This window comes from Pagrus pagrus, assembly GCF_965226575.1.
Source record: "Pagrus pagrus genome assembly, chromosome: 5".
NCBI classification, from domain to species: Eukaryota; Metazoa; Chordata; class Actinopteri; order Spariformes; family Sparidae; genus Pagrus; species Pagrus pagrus.
The window spans coordinates 27,215,305-27,234,418 of NC_140189.1; the positions used below are offsets into that span (position 1 = coordinate 27,215,305).

Consider the following 19,114-nt stretch of genomic DNA (forward strand, 5'->3'; position numbering starts at 1 on the left):
TCCCCCCAAAAAAAAGGTTGGTTGCAATCTGCAACCTCACTGCTAGAAACCACAAAATCATACACACCGGACCTTTAACACCAGAGAGTCTTTGTCACTCTTAAAGGGCCAGTCCAATCAAAACAGGTGAGCTGTTATTTTTAAGTGCCGTCATACACAGAGACACCAAATAATGAAGTACAAATACTTCTTTACTGTACTTAATTCTGTACTTTACCCAAGTATTTATTTTTCTGACAACTTTTTGCTTTTACTGCCTACATTCTAACACAGATATCTGTACTTTCTCTGCTCCTTACATTTTCAAAACAGACTCGTTCACAACAATCAACTATCGTCCTGGTGTGTTTACGCACATCTTGGACAAATCCTGCTGATTTGACCTTCTGGTCTATGAATTATGTTAATATGACGTGAGGTTCGGTTAGCTTTGCACAGAAATGGCCGGTAGAAAATATCTTTCAGATGGAAACTTTCTACTTTTATATTGTACTTTCCATATTTTACTTGAGTGAAGAAGTTGAATCACTTGAGTCTTTTCTTTAACAGTAGTATCTGAACTTTACTTGAGTAAAGAACGTGTGTACTTTTTGCCGCCTCTGATAATTCAGCGCTTTACGCACCACAGACTAAAACTCAGTTCACCTCCATTGTACTGGGCTGGGAACAGAAACTCATGTGTGGATGTGTGCTTGAAGCGCATACAGGTACATTACAGTTTGTTTGTTTTTTTGGTAATTTTGGTGAAATGTCCTTTTATTGTCCCAAAATTGAATTCCCCAGCGGGTGATCCGTCTGTCTCTACCGACGAGGGTTTTTTATCCGAGCTACTTCTGCTGTTAAAATAGCTTAAAGAGATACAAACTGTTCTCCAGCCATCGCAGTAAAATTGTTTTTTCTAAGCCGCAGTGAGAATGCAGCCTCACTGTGTGTGTGTGTGTGTGTGTGTGTGTTTGTCGGGGTGCTAGTGCTCGAGCTGTGGTGAGGCTCCCTCCCCCTGAGTAAACTAGCCCCAGCATCTGTTAGTCTTTTCCACTTAACTACCCCTTACTATATCCAACCTGTACTTATCCCACGGTAGAGCGCCTTGTCTGTCTCACATTGGGTCCCACTGTCCTTGGAGAGGGGAAGTCTGCTGTGGATATCGACCCCCGCTCACACACACACCTCCGTAAAACCATGTCCGTGCATTTGACCCTGAGAGGGAGTGTTCACATGCACCCCGAAGGCAACTACAGCCAACCATACGTACACACATCCGGCTGAGGCTGTAGAGCCTCCATAAAGCAGAATATGTCATGATTCATGCCTCTGGTTCTTCACACACTCACTCTCACTTCTCAAACCGACCCAAACTGTGAGAGAGGCTTTGATGACGGCTGTAAAAACCTGTCTGAGGATGACAGAAAGCAGCTGCACCTTATGGTCTGAGACAAATATAGCTCACATTACAGGTTTAGACAAGACTTTATTCGTCAGGACTAGATTGAAATTGCTCCTATTTAATTCTGGCAGTTAAATGAAAATACAGCTCTCGGGGCAACAGGACACCGTAAACACAACATAAAAAAGTTATACAAGCAGCAGAGCGGTAATGACACACAGGAGTAAACAGAAGATACCGATCTGAGGCCTCAGCATTATTGAAGCCATATTCTTTGAGCAGTCAAACTCACAGACCACAGCTGCACTTGAGGCCCTGCCGGGACAAAACAGCTGGGAGGCCAAACCCACAGAGGCTGTTCTCTCCTGAGACAGACGAGGGCGACATTTCTACGGTTTCTCTTCAGATTCACGGCAGCCTGATTGGATTTAAGGGCAAGAGTGACACTAAGCAGGTCAATCTGTGTGAGTTGCACTAACTGGGATATCAAACAAAGAAGTTTCCAAAATATAAATGTTAAATCTAAAACTTCAATCTAAAATGTTAAAGTTGGATCATAATAGTAAATGTTACAGCCTGCATTTCTAATACGATCTTCCTCTCCTCAGTTGAGATATGTCATTTAAACACTTGATGTTTTCCTTTGTCCTTTTTACTGGGAACAATGCAAATGTCCAATCAGTAAAATAAAAATGGAAACTGATTTTAATGCACAATGACTGAGTTGACTATTCACCTTTGACACATTTCCGTTATTTGGAGAAAACAGGAGACTATTTTACTTTTACAAGAAGTATATTTGAAAGTATGCCGGTGTTACATAAGATACTTAATATAATTATTAATGTTTTATGTTTTTTTTTAAGGTTTTATATGTGTGTTGTTATCACAAGATGTCAGTTTTATTTTCAATGTTTAATACAAAGGTGGGTCTTATACTCAGGGGAATTTTGGCCCAACATGGAATAAAAACTAATCTAGATTCAGAGTAAAAACACTGAGGATGTTTGAATTTACATTGTGATTTAATACTTGTATAAATTTATTAAAAATGAGCATTTAGTAAGACATTATTAAACAGGAATTTAGTGCGGCTTTAAAAGAGTAAATAGATATGGAAATGTTCGCAAATCTCACTTTAAATTTTTAGTCAGTGACTTAAAAAAGTTCAGTTTGCTGTTTTTTGGAGATAAATCTGCCCCAGATGGATCATCAGAGAGAGTTTGAGGCCACATATTTAGTCTGTAACTAAGTCATCAGCGAGGCACGATTCAAACATCCTGACTCTCCACCTTCTTTTTTATTGTGTGTAAAGAATAATTAAACATTGAGGGAACAAGTCCTTCAAAAGGTCGGGAGTCAGACTCAAAATGACAATATTGCTGCCGGTGGGTCGTGGTCAGCGCACCATGTGAATATCTTTCTCCTTCCAACCCTCTGTCAACAGATGACAAAATATGTGGGAGCCTGAATGTGAGTGTGGATTCAGTCAGTTACTTATTTTGGCGCTGGTGGAAGGCATCGTGCCACGATAGCCTCTTGTCATAGTTCCTGATTCTGAGTAAGCAGGAACTGACTGTTTATCCACATCCACCAGAGCCAAGTTCATTCAGGACTTTAAGAGTTCAGGATCCAGGTCATCACACACCTCCTGCCCTCCAGTGAACTGTGGCACAATTTTATCCAGTATGTATTTTAGGCTGATATTTTTATACTGTATACATCTTTGTTACTAGCACCAGCTGCTCTTTCACTTCACCCACCTTGTCGTTGAGTGTTGTGCAGCTGGCATCGCTCCACTGGTTGGTGTCGGGCCTGTAGCACTCTGCATGGCAGAGTCGTGCATGCCATTTATAACCTCCCATTGCATAGATGCATCCATTCAGCGCAGTGATGCACACATAGCAGCGGTGGAAGTGCATGGGTGCCACTTCCTGCCAGGTGTGTGTGCTCAGATCCAGCCTGCGAACACTGTTGAAAGACTCCGTCCTGTCACAGCCACCGACACAGTCGACATACCAGTCAAGGAGGGCAGTGCCGTGATAGGCACGAGGGCGCTCCTGATTGTTTGTCAGGTTGACCCAGAGGTCAGCGCAGATGTCATACGCCTCAATGGCGTTAGTGGGATCAACTTCGCTCCAGCCTCTGCTGGCCAACAGGATGGCGTTAGGCAGTGGAGGACAAGCGACAGAGTCACACATGACGAGGGCAGGTGAGGTGAGGCTGTCTTTGTTTTCCATGATCTCTTTGACCATTTGAAATCACTCAGCGTTGCTCTTCACCAGCTCATTGAAGATCACAGTTGTCCCCAGGTGATCTTGACTCATCAGGGCCAGCAGGACCTACACGGAGAAAACAAGAGAAAATCTTTGAACTGGACTGCAGTGCACTTTTCCTAACCAGAAGCTCTGCCCTCTTTGTATACAGTCTGTGGTCTAACATGACTTCAAGCTTACAGCTCTTAGTTTGTTTGTAGTGGAGCTACAGGTTTGAAAGCTCCCAGGTGATCTTACAATATTGATGTTTTTGCTGTCAGCTGAATCCGAGCTAAAGCTAGTGGCAGAACTTACCTTAGACAAAAGTACAAGCAGGTGTCCTCGTATTTCTTCAGGTCTGTGGGTGATCCAGTGTAGGATGGCCTCGCACACAGTATTCTCCTTTCTCACACTGATGTCGTCTCTTTTAAGGATGTCAGTAAGTTCCCGCACAGTGAGATCCTGAAACTCTTCACTGGAAACAACCTCCTCAAAGCGATCAAGGATAAACTGGTAGGCCTTGCTCTGCAGCTCACAGCAGGGGCAGATGTTGGTGAACCGCCACATGCCGATGCAGTTCTCTGGGCTGAGCTGCTCCCCCAGGAAGTTGCAGCAGGCTCGTACTATGTCCATTATGTTGAACTGGCCTGGTATGTTGAAGACCTTCTCGTCTGGGGCTGACCAGCGTGTGAAGAGAGCTCTGTGGGCCAGGATGAAAACACAGGAGAGGATTGAAACTAAACAGTATTCAACATCGGGATATAGAGTCAAAATTAATAGCTAATCTTCAATCAATGTACAACTGATTGTTGTACACAACTGAATGGCAGAAAAAAACTTCATTTAAACTTATATCTGACTGTGTGGGCAGACAGGGAACCTGCACCATAATTAAACTTATATTTCTGCATTCACAGAGGATCAATCACCTTGTGGACTTGAAACTTTGATGACTGCATCACAAAAGTGGCCCTCCAGACGGAGATCATTAGATCACCCACACTGTAAAAAGTTGCACAGTTTTGCTCATAAACACACAAATAGGTGTAAAAACCCCGACTATGACTCATGTGATAAATATTTTAAGTGAAGTAAAAAAAAAATATTCTAAGTAGATATTTTGTGTGTACTGTAATCACATTACATTTGTCTCTAACGCAGTAACGTCATTAGTTCCTAATTTAAGCAATTTAAAGACTCCTCCTCATGAGGTATACACACTGTGTGAAGTTGTGGAGTAACACAAAAGTAATGTAAATTATTTTCTACAGGGAGTAAATTAGTAAATAAAATAAAACAAATTACTTTTTATAAATGTAGTGTGTAATTAATTATTTATTTTGAGTAACGACTCCAACACTGATCTGAACTGAACAGTTTTTCTTACAGAGGTCCACCAGTAAAATAAGTAATTGGTAATTTTACTCTGTACTTATACTTTTGTACTATACTTTAAATGCAATTTGTAATACAATCCAGCAGATCTGCCACAAATTCTAGCTGATGTTTTTGTTTAAACTTTCAGAAAGGTGTTAATTTGATATGATATATAAATAATTGAGGTTATTTTTTAGGTTGTGGATTGCATTATATAAAAAGTATAAAAATGTGTCATTTACTTTAATTTAGTTCAAGTACACCCTCAGTAATACAAATATTATTAAAAAGGTGCAAAGTGTAACAATTGGCCACCTGTTGAATTCTTGCTCCAAACAAATGGGGGGCAGCATATCACCGAAGTATCCGCTAAATGTTACTAAGGAAGTGGTTTGTACAAACGGGACACGGTTTGAAGATGTGGCAGTTAATGATTTCCTCAAAAAAAATAACAGGTGTGACTTTTAATAAAATGCTACAAATGTGCTCATTCAGACAAATGTTGAAACAGACTAAGATTAACAGGAATAAATAATGTTGCATGTAGAAATATATGTGTTTCCTACCATGGGAAATTATTGCTAATTATTGTGAGGAATCATTAACATTAACATGTGATCAGACAGTCTCTTATGATTATTTATTATTATTAATAATAATGATATTATCATTAACCACGTTATGTTATCTAGGAAGTTTGCATCAAACAAGTAGCCCTTCGTTTTTCTCAGTACCCTTGAAGTAGCTCTCAGTTTCAAAAAGGTTGGTGACCCCTGTTCTAGAGATTAATTTCTGGAGATCTTTCTGGAGCTGTCGAGTTTTTCCTCCAGCTACAAACAGAGCATCCATTTCCTTTTTGCTCTGCTTTGTGGGACAAATCATCTGTTTTAATCGTACTAAATTCAATCACATATCCAGTGTGAAAACACACAAAAAAAGTCAGCTTTGTCGTAGTTAATTGAGGCTGCAACGAATTACTATTTTCATTGTTGTCTAATCTGTCAGTTTTTTTCTTGATTAATTGATTAGTTGTTTGGTGAAACTGAATACAATGTTGATCGGTGTTTCCCCAAAGCCAGAGAAGGCGTATACAACTCAAAGATATTCAGTTTACTGTTATAGAGTTAAAAAAACTGCAAATGTTCACATTTAAGAAGCTGAAATGAGAAAATTTTGCCATTTTTTTCTTAAAATAAAAATAAAAATAAAAATCACTCAAACCAGTTAAGTGATTATCATATAACTGCAGATTTATTCATTAATTAATAATTGCAGCTGTATAGTAAATAGTATGAAGTTGGGACACAGGTTCAGTTTGACATCACTCAGCATCACTTAATAGGCACTACAGGCGTATGATGTAAAGGAGACCTATTATGCTTTTACCTTCAGTGTTTTACATTTTGAGGTTCCTGTGCATGTAAATAATGCACATCAACAGAAGCTCCTCTGTCCCACAGAAAACACTGCTCCTGAAACGCCTCGTCAGTAGTCCCGCACCATGTCACGCATTTGCGTAAATTTTGCCTCGCAGCTAGTTTGGCACGTAATAATTGATTTAGCACAGCTGCTCTGTTGTTGTAAGTGGTGCTGGCTCAGGCGTGTGTGAGCTAACCAATCAGAGGACACTGGGTATTTGGGAGGGCGGGGCTTAAAGCGACAGGAGCTAAGACAGAGTGTTTCAAACACTGGACAGTATGAGAAAACCGGTGTGTTTTCTGAACACTTAAGCATGTAAACTTATTATAGCAGTAACCCAAAATAACACTAAGAATCTGATAATGAGCATAATATGTCTCCTTTAGAGGCGCTCTTTGGTGTTTTCTTGTAAACAAAGTTTCTGTTAACATTCACTATTACTCACAAAAACACATTGTGTGAATCTTGGAGGTCTAACAAAGTTGTTGTCCTCAAAAACACAAGACAATTTCCCCGCTCTTGTAGGCACATCAGTGTGTTTCTTGATATTACCACCACCTGTTGATCAGTGGAAAGGCTAAGACTCATAAAAAACATTTCTCCATTATTGGTGATCAAAGACTCCAGATGGAAAAGAAAATCACAAAGACATCTGCAGCCTCGTCGATTATCAGCGCGTGTCTGATAGTCATCACTTTCATGTGTCACTTTAAGACACAATGAGGCCTCTGGCAGGGTTCAACCGAGGACAAACCATACAGTACATGAAAGGTGTTTATATGCACAAGTTGACAAACCTGCACGGTTTATGTATGCGGCAAAGGGGTGGAGTCTTTAAAAATAATAAAATGCTAACAAACAGCATCAGCCAAGAGGGAAAGTGGTCACAAGCAGAATCTTGCCAACAGTGACTTTAGGCCACTTGATAGTATAGTTGGTAAACACCACAAACTTAAAAATAACCTTAATGTTGCTTTAATAGCGCGCTGACCGCGCAAATCCAAGGCGAGCACACAAAGATGCTTATCATGGTGTAAGGAGGTTTAACACGAAGCAGTGGACAGTAACTCAGTCTGACTTTTACTTTTTAACCCGTCAGAACATTCATGAGCAGTTTTATGAACCAGCAGATCACATAACCTTTGGAGGAAGAAGTTAGCCGCCTGCGTCATCAGTTTCAGAAAGTTTTCAAAGATCAGGACTTGTGTGACTGCATTACACAGAGGACAGACACTTATCAGAGCGTGAATGATGGCCCTGCCGTGCCTTCATACTATTGTACTGCAGTTGTGGTTCAGGTTCTCCACCCACTGCTGGATTTTCCCCGGGGTTTTATTTAGCAGAGGTGGTATGCCACCCAGATGCAGACAGACGCATCATGTCCTGTGATCAGTTTTGTTAGTTTATGATATCCCAAACAAGTCGCACATCTTAAATCTATGACGTCTGCTTTGTAAAATACCTCCCGTGCTGTTCTTTTTCCCTTTTAATGTTGTAAAAGCGTTTCATGTTTTCTTGTCTTGTTTCAAGCGAGGTGGCCCACCTCAGCTATAAATCACTGCACTGAATTTAAAGCTCTTAGTCAGTCGCCTCACAAAGCCACTTAAATCTGAGATTTAGTGTTGAATACGAAAATTGATTGAGCTTGACGGCTGAAGGACAGATCAACGGAGTGGATAATTATCCATAATTATGGATAATGATGTGACTCAGCCTGTTTAAAGGAGGTGTGTTTCCCTCATTTAACGCTCTCTTTAGATTTATTTCAAAATCATTTGTTGAGAAATTTGTAGTTGCAACCTGGGAATGAAAGTGACCCAGTTAATCCTGACTGAAATATATCAACAACTATTTGGTTCATGCCTCCCTTTAGAGTGAATTGAAGGTCTGTCTCAATACCCACACTTGTGGTATTTGCAATAATGCGTATGTCTGATTAATGCAAATGTCGTTATTTTATACAAGGTATCGGTGTGTTCAGTCGGACGCCTGTTGTTAGAAGCTCTGGGTAAACATCAGATGATACGTCAGAGAGAGGGAAAGAAAGTCAGCAAATGCTTATAAACATAACGTAAATAAAACTTTACAACATTACCTCGTCCATGAACATTTCTGCCTGAGACGAGTACGGTATTGTTTAACACTGACGACAACAACTCCCATGATCCCACGCTACTTTTATCTTTTGTTTTGATTGAGATTGTGCACTTAATACCGTAGTGAAGGTGTTGGGACAGACCTGTAATAACCTTGATGACTCCCTCACTGAGCTCACGAGTACTAAGAGTTGCTTCAGTGACAGCCAATCAGATTGATTCCTCTGACGAGCCGCCATCAAGGGCCAACTAGTGCCAACAGTGCGGGAAACACCTCAACAAGACATTGATGCTCACCCTAGCCCCGACAATGACCGACAGCCTGTTGTGTCGAGGCCTTTAGACTGCAACGCATCAGACTCCTCACACTAGTTTGCACAACCAGAGGGAATAAGACGTTTATCTGCTGTGTTATGTTCTCTACACCTGCACCATCTGTTTGCACTAAAATTACCAGCATGGTAAATAAATATAAGCAAATAAATCCAACAAATATCAGCCTGTGAACAGGTTACTGCCCACACAGGCCTGTGCTTTCATTTTGTAGGCTTCTTTTAAGGTATGGCTTAAAATGTATTCAACACAGATGTTTATTACACAAAAACATATTCATAATTATATATATTCGGATAGTCATAATTACACCCCGTCTTAATTCTATGATTAGGCCTGTCTATTATCACCAAGAGTGATTTTCTTATTTCTTTTTTTATTATCAATAAACCACTGCTTTCAAAACAATGCATCATCATTAATAACGGGGTCAGCGCCGCCTCTTCACTAAGATATTGAGGAAGTTTGTCTCTTCGTTGTTTAGAGTTTCTTAAATCACTCCTAAGCAAAGACTCCTTGTTAGAAATGTTTCCCCTTAGTCAGGAGCTCTCTGAGAGGATTCTCAGAGTGTTGTGGATACAGACCCAGATTGACAGATCACAACCAAAATGACTCTGTGAGACTGAGCATACATTTTAAAAGGTATCAGGAAACATCAGCCACATTCATGATAGTGAGAGCTGCATGTGTTGTATACAGTTTATGTTCTGAGCGGCAGAAGTGTCAGTCTGCTGTAAACCAGCAGCTTTGGTGTGAACATGTTCTGTCAGATGTTGACTTTGTGGCTGTCAGAGTGTCGGACCTTTCTGGTTCTCTGATGAGAGGGAAGAGTCTGGAGGCGGTGTGGGGGGGTTTGAAGGCGGCTGCATCTCACTGCTGAGCCTCCTCACTTGCAGGGGGCTCCACTTGTGTGACAGCTGCCTCCTCATGCTCTTCCTCTTGGGTTTCCGTGGTCGTCTCCTCCTCTCCATGCTGTCTTTTGGCTGACCGCGGTCGCTCAGAGTGTCTGAGGACTCGTCGATGTACGCCAGGTTCTCTCCAAAGAAATCCAGCAGCTGGCAGCTGTTTGCGGATGCGATGTTGAGGGGAACAGAGGGAAAGAGAACTGGGTGGCGGGAAGAAGAAAGAAAAGGGGAGGGAGGCAGCAGACTAGGGGCACGTGGGCGATTGTAGCTTTTGTTTGCTACAGATTCATATTTCTCGGCTGGAATCGGTTTGTTTTTCTCCTGCGCTGTGTTCATGCCTGCGGCTCCTCCCTCCTCCATGCTGCTGACTGTGCGACAGGGCTGGAACCTGCGGAGAGCCAAGCCAGAAGAGGAGACCGAGGAAACGTCTGATCCGGAGTCAAAAGGAGACTCAGATCCAGAGATGTATTCTCCCTCCAAGGCAGCACCTGCTGAGTCCAGCTCTGAGGCGGAGCGGGCCACAGGGAGGGAGAACGAGCGGGCCAGCAGGTGAGGAAATGACCTGCCCTCCACCTGCACAGCCACAGCAGGGTCAACCCTCAATCTAGGCCCCACTCTCGGGACTGTTGTGACTCCAGGAACACTGACCCGTGGCCTGGACTTGGCCACCACCGCCCTCTCAAGAGAAGAATGGGCCTCCAGCTGGCTCATGGAGCTGGAGAGGGCGGCCCAGCGGTTCGGCAGGTGTCCATTCTCAGATCCTCCTCGAGCCCAGTGTCCCAGAGTGCCCGTGGCTCCCCGACGAATGCGTCGACGCTCGCTGCGTTTCCAGCGCCGGCGTTGCAGGAGGAATGGGTCGTTGAACTCCAGAGGGTTTGGGATGCGGAAGTCCATGGACATGTTCTGGATGTTCTGGGTCCAGTCTGTAGCGTGGGCCCTCAACTCCTCCATCTGAGAGTGAGAGAGCGACAGTGCAGCAGAAAAGATGAGCCAATATTAAGTGCAGCTCCTCCTGTCGTGGTGCACATTTGTGACTGTATAGCACCGTATATCTCTCACCTCAGCGCGGGTCCTCTTAGACAGCACCCTCAGCCAGTTGCCTATCATGGTGAGAATGGAGGCAAAGTAGGCGAGACCAAACACTATCCACAACAACACCAGCAGCTTGAAGAGCATGCTCTCACGACCACTGCCTGGGCACAGAGAGATAGTGGATTTAAGAGGGTTTTAATGTGTTGCGATGTTTCACTGATCCTCAAAGAGATACAGTACTCCCCTTTCTGTTGCCCCTGAGTCCTGGAGCAGGTAGGGAGACAGTTTCTTGTTCCATGACACCTCATCTTTACTTTAGGAGGTGGTCTGGATTAAGGACAATTACTACACTTGTTTGTATGATCAAGAAAGGTAGATTTATTATTATTTTAGAAGTTTAAACCATGGGATTATCCTGTCTATCAGCTTAACTACTGACAAACTGAGATGGAAGAAATTGTTATCAATTCAATTAACTTTCTTATTAGGTTGTTATCTGAAAACATAATAATAGTTTGAGGAAGAAAGAGCAAATCTGTTTGGATCCATGTTTGTTACAGGCAAACAGATGATAGCACTGTGATAGAAAAATGTAAATAGACCAAGTATTGGTGAATGGTTAACAGAGGTGTCAACACCTATATCCTTAAAAAACACTTATTCTATTAAGGGAGAACAAGAGTCTTTAAGAAAGCATGGCGGCCTTTTATTAATTATCTTGAGCACACAGACCTGCAAAGTATATTGGATCAGCAGGGTGAATTTGGAGATGACTGATCCTGACTGGTCTTTTAAAGCAGCAGACAATTTATTTCCAGTTATCAGATTGTTTAATTTGAATGGTTTCTAAAAGCTCAAAGAGATAAAACAAGAAAGATACAAGAAAGATTTTAAAAAGTAAAATGGTAATCATGGTCCTGGTACTCATCTCGTGACCCTCAGGAATCACCTACAAGACATGAGGTTGTGTTAGTACCTGGTACGTAGTCTCCAAAGCCAACGGTGGTGAGAGTGATGACCACAAAGTAGAGTGACTCCAGAAACGTCCAGTTCTCCACTTTCCAAAACACGACTGTTGGCACGGCGAGGAAGATCAGACAACCAATCAAGATGGAGAGAACCGCTGAGATCACACGCACAGTTGTTGGTCTGACCTTGCGTTTCTGAGAGAGAACCACAAATACAGTGGCAGATAAGATTTTGAGTCAATTAATGCTGCATAATAACTTTAATAATATACTATACATTAGCCTTTGAGACCGGCAGGTTTAATGCCACTTCAGAGGAGGACAGACTTTGTTTGCTGTGTGAGCTAGGTGAAATTAAGAATGAGGTTCATTTCTTGTTTTGTTGTCTTGTCTATGTAAGGGACGTATTTTTAACTGAAACGTTCTCCATTCATGTTGATTTCTTTTGGTTGGATGATTATGAAAAACTTGGGAGAGAAGGCAGAATGTTTTGCTTAAGACTGAGCTGCAAAATAATTTGTAATTTTGTAATGAAATGAAATGTAATGAACCGCAGCAACTGTATTTTTGGTGTCTGCACTATGTGCATGACACGAAAACAAACGCCTAATCAGTCAATCAATCATACATCTATATTTAACTTTTTGATTGCTGTTTTTTCATTTTCTAATTATCACCTGCAGAAAAAATTAGCAATTTCTATTATGTGACTTTTGTGGAGGCAGCAGCTACTTTTTCCCCCCTTTTTTTATTTACTACAGGAATATGCATTTACACTAATAAAGTGGACTCACATCCAGGTAGGAAGCTCTAGCTCAATTATTCACTGCCAAATAGCCAATAAAAATAGGTCTGGGCCTTCGCAGGGGTGAACCTAACTGGGCTTTTGGTCCTGGCAGGACAGACCATTCTCACCAGGAAGAGGGTCTCAATTTTGGCCACAGCTCTCCGCAGCACTGTGCCCATGTGGTCGCCAACCCCAGCGAGCAGTATGCCAAACATGGGTATGCCCACCAGAGCGTAGCACACACAGAATAACTGGCCGTACCAAGTCCGAGGAGAAAGGTTCCCAAAACCTGTTAAGAAATAAAAGGAACACGAGGACCTTTAGCTATTCAGTCAAAGTTCAAAGGTGCTGTAAGCTACATATTGTTTTTAATTAAGGCGAGTGTTAAATAGCTCTATATTCCAACAGTAATCACTGTTAAGGAGCGTTTGATTTCTTATTAATCATTTCCACAATATTTCAGGTAAGCAATCTTTCCCACAGACTTCTTCACTTCAAAGAGCATTTTATATTTTTAGGATCTTCAACGAGTGCCCACCTACCTATGGTGGTAATGATGGTACCACAGAAGAAGAAGGCGGAAACCAGGTCCCAGCGGCTGGTGAAGTTGGCAGTAAGGCTGTTCACATCCAGGCCTGCATCCATTGCAGACACCACCCCCTGCAGGGAAGAGAGGGGATCTAATTTATTTAACTGTAAATTTACCCTCCAACACAAATTGTCTTTCACAATTGCAAATAGATGAGAAGTATGAAGTAGAAAAGGTACAAGTACCATAAAATTGTACAGTGTTTGCATAATGATACTAATACTACTTATGATACTAATAGTAATAAGTGTAAGTGTTTATGAAATGAGAGATTGCTGATACCTCCACAAGATTTTTGAATTCGAGCTCAGTGACACAGGACTTATTCTTGAGGAAGGTGTTCTTGGTAGCGAGCAATTCTTTCAATGCAATATCCTCATTGGAGGCCTCCAGGGTGCGGAAAACAAGTGCTCCCATCACCAGGTACAGCACGACCCCCGTCAGCAGGGCCAAGAGGGTGGTGCACCGCATTTTCTCCCCGTCGACCCCCCCCGCCCCCCCAGGGTTAGGGGTCAGAGTTTGGAGGCCAGGATCTGGTCGGACTCTCAGTCAGGATACGGGGCACAGCTGGCCGTAAACAGGAAGTTCCTTTAGAGAGGCACTGTACGTATGAGGACGGAAATGTGTAAACGAGCAACACAAGGCTGACAGACATTAATAACCTTTGTTTATACATCAGAGAGTCAAACCAAAGAGACTCGTCCATGGCAGGAAAAGTGACAAGTTAGGAGCTGGCATGATGTAAATTATGTACACTTAAAGCAACATTATGTTACTTTTTACTTTAAAATAACGGCTTCAAAATCACTTTGACGGTACAAGGTCTTGTAATAGGGTGAATGGTGTCTCTGTCACTTGTTTCTGCACTTTGTAACTTTAGCGTTTTTTCTTTTCTTTCTTTTTCTTTAAGCGTTACATACATGTTTACTTCAAGAAACAAGTTTTCAACACATAAAGTTGTTATGACGTAATGAGTAATCTGTATTTACGACAGTGGTGTTGCGCTCAGAAACTGTGGGGGGTGCCAAATCACACAAAATGCCAATTTCTGCATAATGTTGCTTTAAATGCGTAAAAGACTTGATTGGTCAATGTAATAATTCATCCAGTCCAGACAGCCATAAGTAGAGCCCTTTCCAATTCAAGTCCAATATAAGAAACTGCGGACATGAGACCTCAGTCACATGCGTTCAGAATGGAGTGGGACTTTCCTTAGTTACATGAGCTTTAGAACAAAATTGTCTTTTGAGTACATTTATTCATGAATGGAGGACTGTAGGCTTTGTCTATCTAAGAAATGGGGTACAATAAGGCATTCACAATTTACATGTTTTTTTGTTTAATCTTAGTAACACAGCATTATGACCGTTATATACTGGTGCCTGAGAGAATGCCTCAAGGAAAATAAGAAATCCTCTGAGACAGAAACTTCAAGATGCTTTACGGTCAGATGAGGATAAGAAGTCAAATCAACCAGAAGATCAGAGCAGATCAACACTTGGCTACACGAGGGTTACAACAGTTTCAAGGTATACCGTGGCATTAAAATTGACAGTTATCATGCCGTGTACATTTGCTTATCTACGGTAATAATTCCTACCCTATTAGTGTTGTTAAAAATATATACATTTATATTGGGTTTCATGTTGATGTACAGTAGGGTGGCGGTTTGATCCCAATCTCCTTCTGGCCAAATGTCAAAGGCTATCTTCAGACTGCCAGCCCAATTTGTTTATTGGTGTATCCAGATTGATTTTTGGAAGTCTGGACATAAAAAAAAACACAAAAAAAACAAAACACAAGGAATTTGATTTTTGCAAATCAGATCCAAACCACATTCTGAAGTGGTTAGATATTTTAATTCATCTCAGATTTCTACGGATGCGTCTCAGTTTGGACGATCTGGCTGCTCATGTCAGATTTCAAAAGGGTTCTTTGTGTCGCTCGCAGTGCAACACACAACGTCGACATCAAATCCAAGCTGCTCTACGAGCAGAGGGGTGTGGAAGACAACACAGAGAACAACAGTCTGTGGAGTCACGCTGAAATAAATGGTCCGCTTCGCAACTTGACAGCATGATTGTTTGGAGGGCGACATGATGGGTCTATATTTCTCATTGTTTTGTGTGGCAAAGCTCCGTCACCAGCTAGATGGTCACTGACACCACTGTTGTTACCGCAGCAACCCATGCTGGTAGGTTGGTGTTGTCGGGACACTACAATCTGATCTGATCACTTTAATATAACAGTGCGGACACTCAGTCTTTCAGATCTGATTTGAGAAACAAATCTGATTTGCCTGCTGTCTGAACATAGCCAAAGACCCTGAACCACAAAGTGCTCCTAGGCCAACACCTTACATGGTAGCTCGCTGCCAGCGGGGTTTGAGTGTGTAGGTGAATTGTAGAGTCCTCTAGATAAAAAGCGCAACATGCAATCCATCTACCATAAAACTGCTGCTGTCCTGTCCTGTGTTTTTAACACCTCACTTCATAATCAAAGTAAAACATGCTTTAAAGTTTCCAACCATGTCAGCAGAAGCAGCAGCGGCTGAGGTACCTCGACTTTCAGTCCTTTTTTGTGGCTCAAGCTCCAAAACAGTGGCTCGTACTACATTTCCCATGACCACTATCGGCTCCGTCAGACCCTGCATGCGAGTGCTCCTCAGATGGTCCCATTTCTGCAAAAGCCCTAAGCGGTCATGGGTCAAACACTGTTGTCCCAGAGTTGTTGCTGCTGCACCAGTTCATTCTATAAAACCACTAAAATATTGCTTTATTTGACTTGTTAATATTTAACAAGTCTTATAACTTATCTAGGTCACTTTATTTAGTCAGCAACAAACAGTTACACCCTAATATTAGATTATAAATTGCATGTGAGCAAAAAATTAACTCGTGAGTCGTTCCAATTTGAGGAGTCTTTCACGTGTATTTTCCCAGGGAACTAATTTTTCCGATTATTTCGACACTACATGAATGCACAAGGAGATTCAGTCCGAATATGTTAGTAGCTGCTAATGCAGCCTGAAGCTTTTGGCCTCACACATACATTAAGAGTGGACTCCCAGGAATATGTTTCCATCTCCAGATACAGCCTTTGTTTCGCTCGTGAAGCGCTGACGTAGTGCGTGACGCGACTGAAGTTGAGGCCTGTTTAACTTTGACTGTGTTGGGAATCGTTCTAAAAACAAACCATATCAAAATCCCATATCAAAAGTTAGCCTCATTCAGAAGAAACAAGCTTCTTTCATAGTCTATAAAATAACTGGAAAATAATCTTCAGTGTGTTTAGAGTTACATCCAGTGTGATCACAGCTAAATGGAGCAATATTGTAAAATTGAAAGGAACGATTCTTTACTTTCAGATGTTGTACGTGATTTATTGCATGGAAGTTTCATACTGGATAAAGAAAGTTTTATAACTGAGCGAAAGATCGAGAAAGTACCTGATGTCGCTGACGTCAGGAGCTCATCCCATGTTAAACTTTCACAAATCAGGTGATGGAGAAATCTTTCCGCTGTATTGCTGCTCTGCTTTCTCTCCGGTGGCTCAGTGTTCAGGAGTGGAGGATTGTTGGTCCATTTCTTTCTCCTTCAAGCCAGATGAGAACTTAAAACGATGCCAAAATACACGAACAAACAGGTAAACACAGGTAGATTAAAGCATAAAGGAGCAGAACAGCCTTAAGTTGGCACATTTCCTTGTTTCTCGCTGTGTTTTAGCCAGGTATGAGTTGCATTAAATAAGTGTTCACATTGCAGACTTTGTCATAATAACCAGGGAGGGACTGACGCACACCAGGCCACCCTGCCAGTGCTCTCACAAACGATTAGACTCTGCCAAAACTCCAAACATACATCTTGACATTAATCGAAAACATGTTTATCGCTTATCTTCATTTGGCTTCTAATGTTTTCTTTGAACTGTGTTTACCTTTAATACACACACACACACAGGACTGGGGTTTAGGAGCTTCTTGCTCTAGGTCAGCCGGCCCTGGTCGTCTCCACACGAACCTTGACAATGTTCTGAGATTTCCCAGAGTCTGGCCGACTGTTAGCATTCTGCGCTAATGGACTGTTGGCTTTGGTTTGTGAGGACAGTCTCGCTCTCTACCCCTGGCTTCAACACTGACAGACATTATTAGTTATCACTGTCTAAACCTGCGCTGGCATATTTTGATATTTTGCTAAGATATTGAGTGAGGGGGGCTTAGAAAAGAGCAGGACTGTGGCTGATGGCCGGTGAGCTAATCTTAAGTTAAACAGTGGGGCAGGTGGGGAAATAAATCATGAGGAGGACTGTTTGAAAAGAAGCACGAGGCTGGAATAAGATGTACATGAGCTTTTCTTAGGTTTACATTTAAGGCAGGTGTATGAGACAAATCTAAGAGGAACAACTTAAAGAAAAAAACCTCTAAAAACAGCTGCAAACATTACTCTCAACATGATTAGCCCCTGTTTAACTGTCAAAGTTTGGGGGTCCTCTTCCACTGAAAAACGTGTTTCTTAGTGTTTCTTCATTGGACTGTGCAGAATGATGCATGTGCCGAGTTTCAAATTGCTCCGCTGAAGAGGGAAAGTTTCTATGTGCTCGCTTTAAACCTCAGCTCAACACGTGTGCGTACCGGTATGACTTGTGACATCACAACTACTTTGGAGCCAATCGTGCTTCAGTATGCAACTCACACAAGTTTGATGTGGAAACTTAAAGAGTAACTTCACCCAAAAATGAAAATTCAGTCATTATCTCCTCATCAACTTGGGTGAAGTTTTTTAGTCCACAAAGCTTTTCTGGAGCTTCACATCAACTCCTTAACAACTGAAGCAGATGGGGACTTGTTTAAAAAAAGTTTTTAAAAAATAAAATAAAACAAAATAAAATAAAAAAGCAAGCCATCTGAGGGTGCACAAGTTCAACTGCACATAAAGGGTCATTACAAATCAATTTGGGATCTCTGGGCTTGTGGTGACTTGGATTATGCTGGATGAGTCCCAATCTACTTCGTTGTTTAGGAGAATGCTGCAACGCTGTTTTGCTGTGAAGCTCCAGAAATGTTTCGTAGGCTACGCAGCTTCACCTGACTGCATCAGCATGAGGGTGAGTAAATAATGACTGAAATGTCATTTGGTTGAATTTATCCTTTGAGAGCTTGCATGGTGTAAAATTACACATCCAACTATGTTAACTTGATAGCTGCAGTGACTGTACAGTTCAGATGAACATTTTACAGACAGTTTCATAGGCACTGTATGTATTGGGTTTAAATAAGGTCGAAATAATAATTAGAAAAAAGCTATTTCTATCATTACACAGAGCAGTGAGGTCTGTGAGACTAGCAAGTAAAGTTGCTGTAGTGCCAACAGCTCACTGCTGGATTTGAGTGACCGTATTGTTTCTACTGTACGACAACTAAAAGAGGCCCGTCTGTAAACATAACAGTCAGACACAGCTCGAGAAACAAAGATTTTGTTCCACCCCTTTATCTGTGCTGACAAACCTCAAGGGATGGATGTGATCGTCTGTGGATGAGGATGTAGTATTTACTGAAGAATTTACAGCGCTGGGAGAAAATAAAGCTCCTTTAAATGTTACTACCCCCCAAAGTATGTCTCTTTTTTCTAGTTGGCCATCACTGACGTCAGAAGGAAATCACATGTTACAACTCTGCTCCACTGGTTTCATGGTCTGGGAAAGAATTATCCTTAAAAATAATGACAGGACTGTTTTGCGTTACAGAAGTATCACTGAAAAATATGTATTTGTTGACATTTTGTTCTGTTTGCACAAAATGAAAATAAGGATGAGCTTATCAAATGTTGAAGCCACACAAGTTTTAAGCTCAGTTACTTTCCAAATGTTGCACTTAAAATTACTGTGTTGTCGGCAGTGTCAGGGTTGAGAGATATTGGCAGGAAAAACAGAGCAGGGGATTAATAATTTTTTCATACATCAAAGTGACAGTC

General features: G+C 41.7%; 1 protein-coding gene across 1 annotated transcript; it reads right to left on the minus strand.

Moving 5' to 3' along the window:
• Positions 1 to 9,067: 9,067 nt before the first annotated feature.
• kcnk4a (potassium channel, subfamily K, member 4a) lies at positions 9,068 to 13,616 on the minus strand (the record flags this gene model as incomplete). Its single annotated transcript, XM_084352792.1, has 6 exons — positions 9,068 to 10,720; positions 10,829 to 10,962; positions 11,778 to 11,964; positions 12,685 to 12,845; positions 13,099 to 13,216; positions 13,428 to 13,616. The coding sequence occupies 6 exons, from the start codon at positions 13,614 to 13,616 to the stop codon at positions 9,653 to 9,655; spliced, it is 1,857 nt and encodes a 618-aa protein (XP_084208918.1). The 3' UTR covers positions 9,068 to 9,652.
• Positions 13,617 to 19,114: the final 5,498 nt, after the last annotated feature.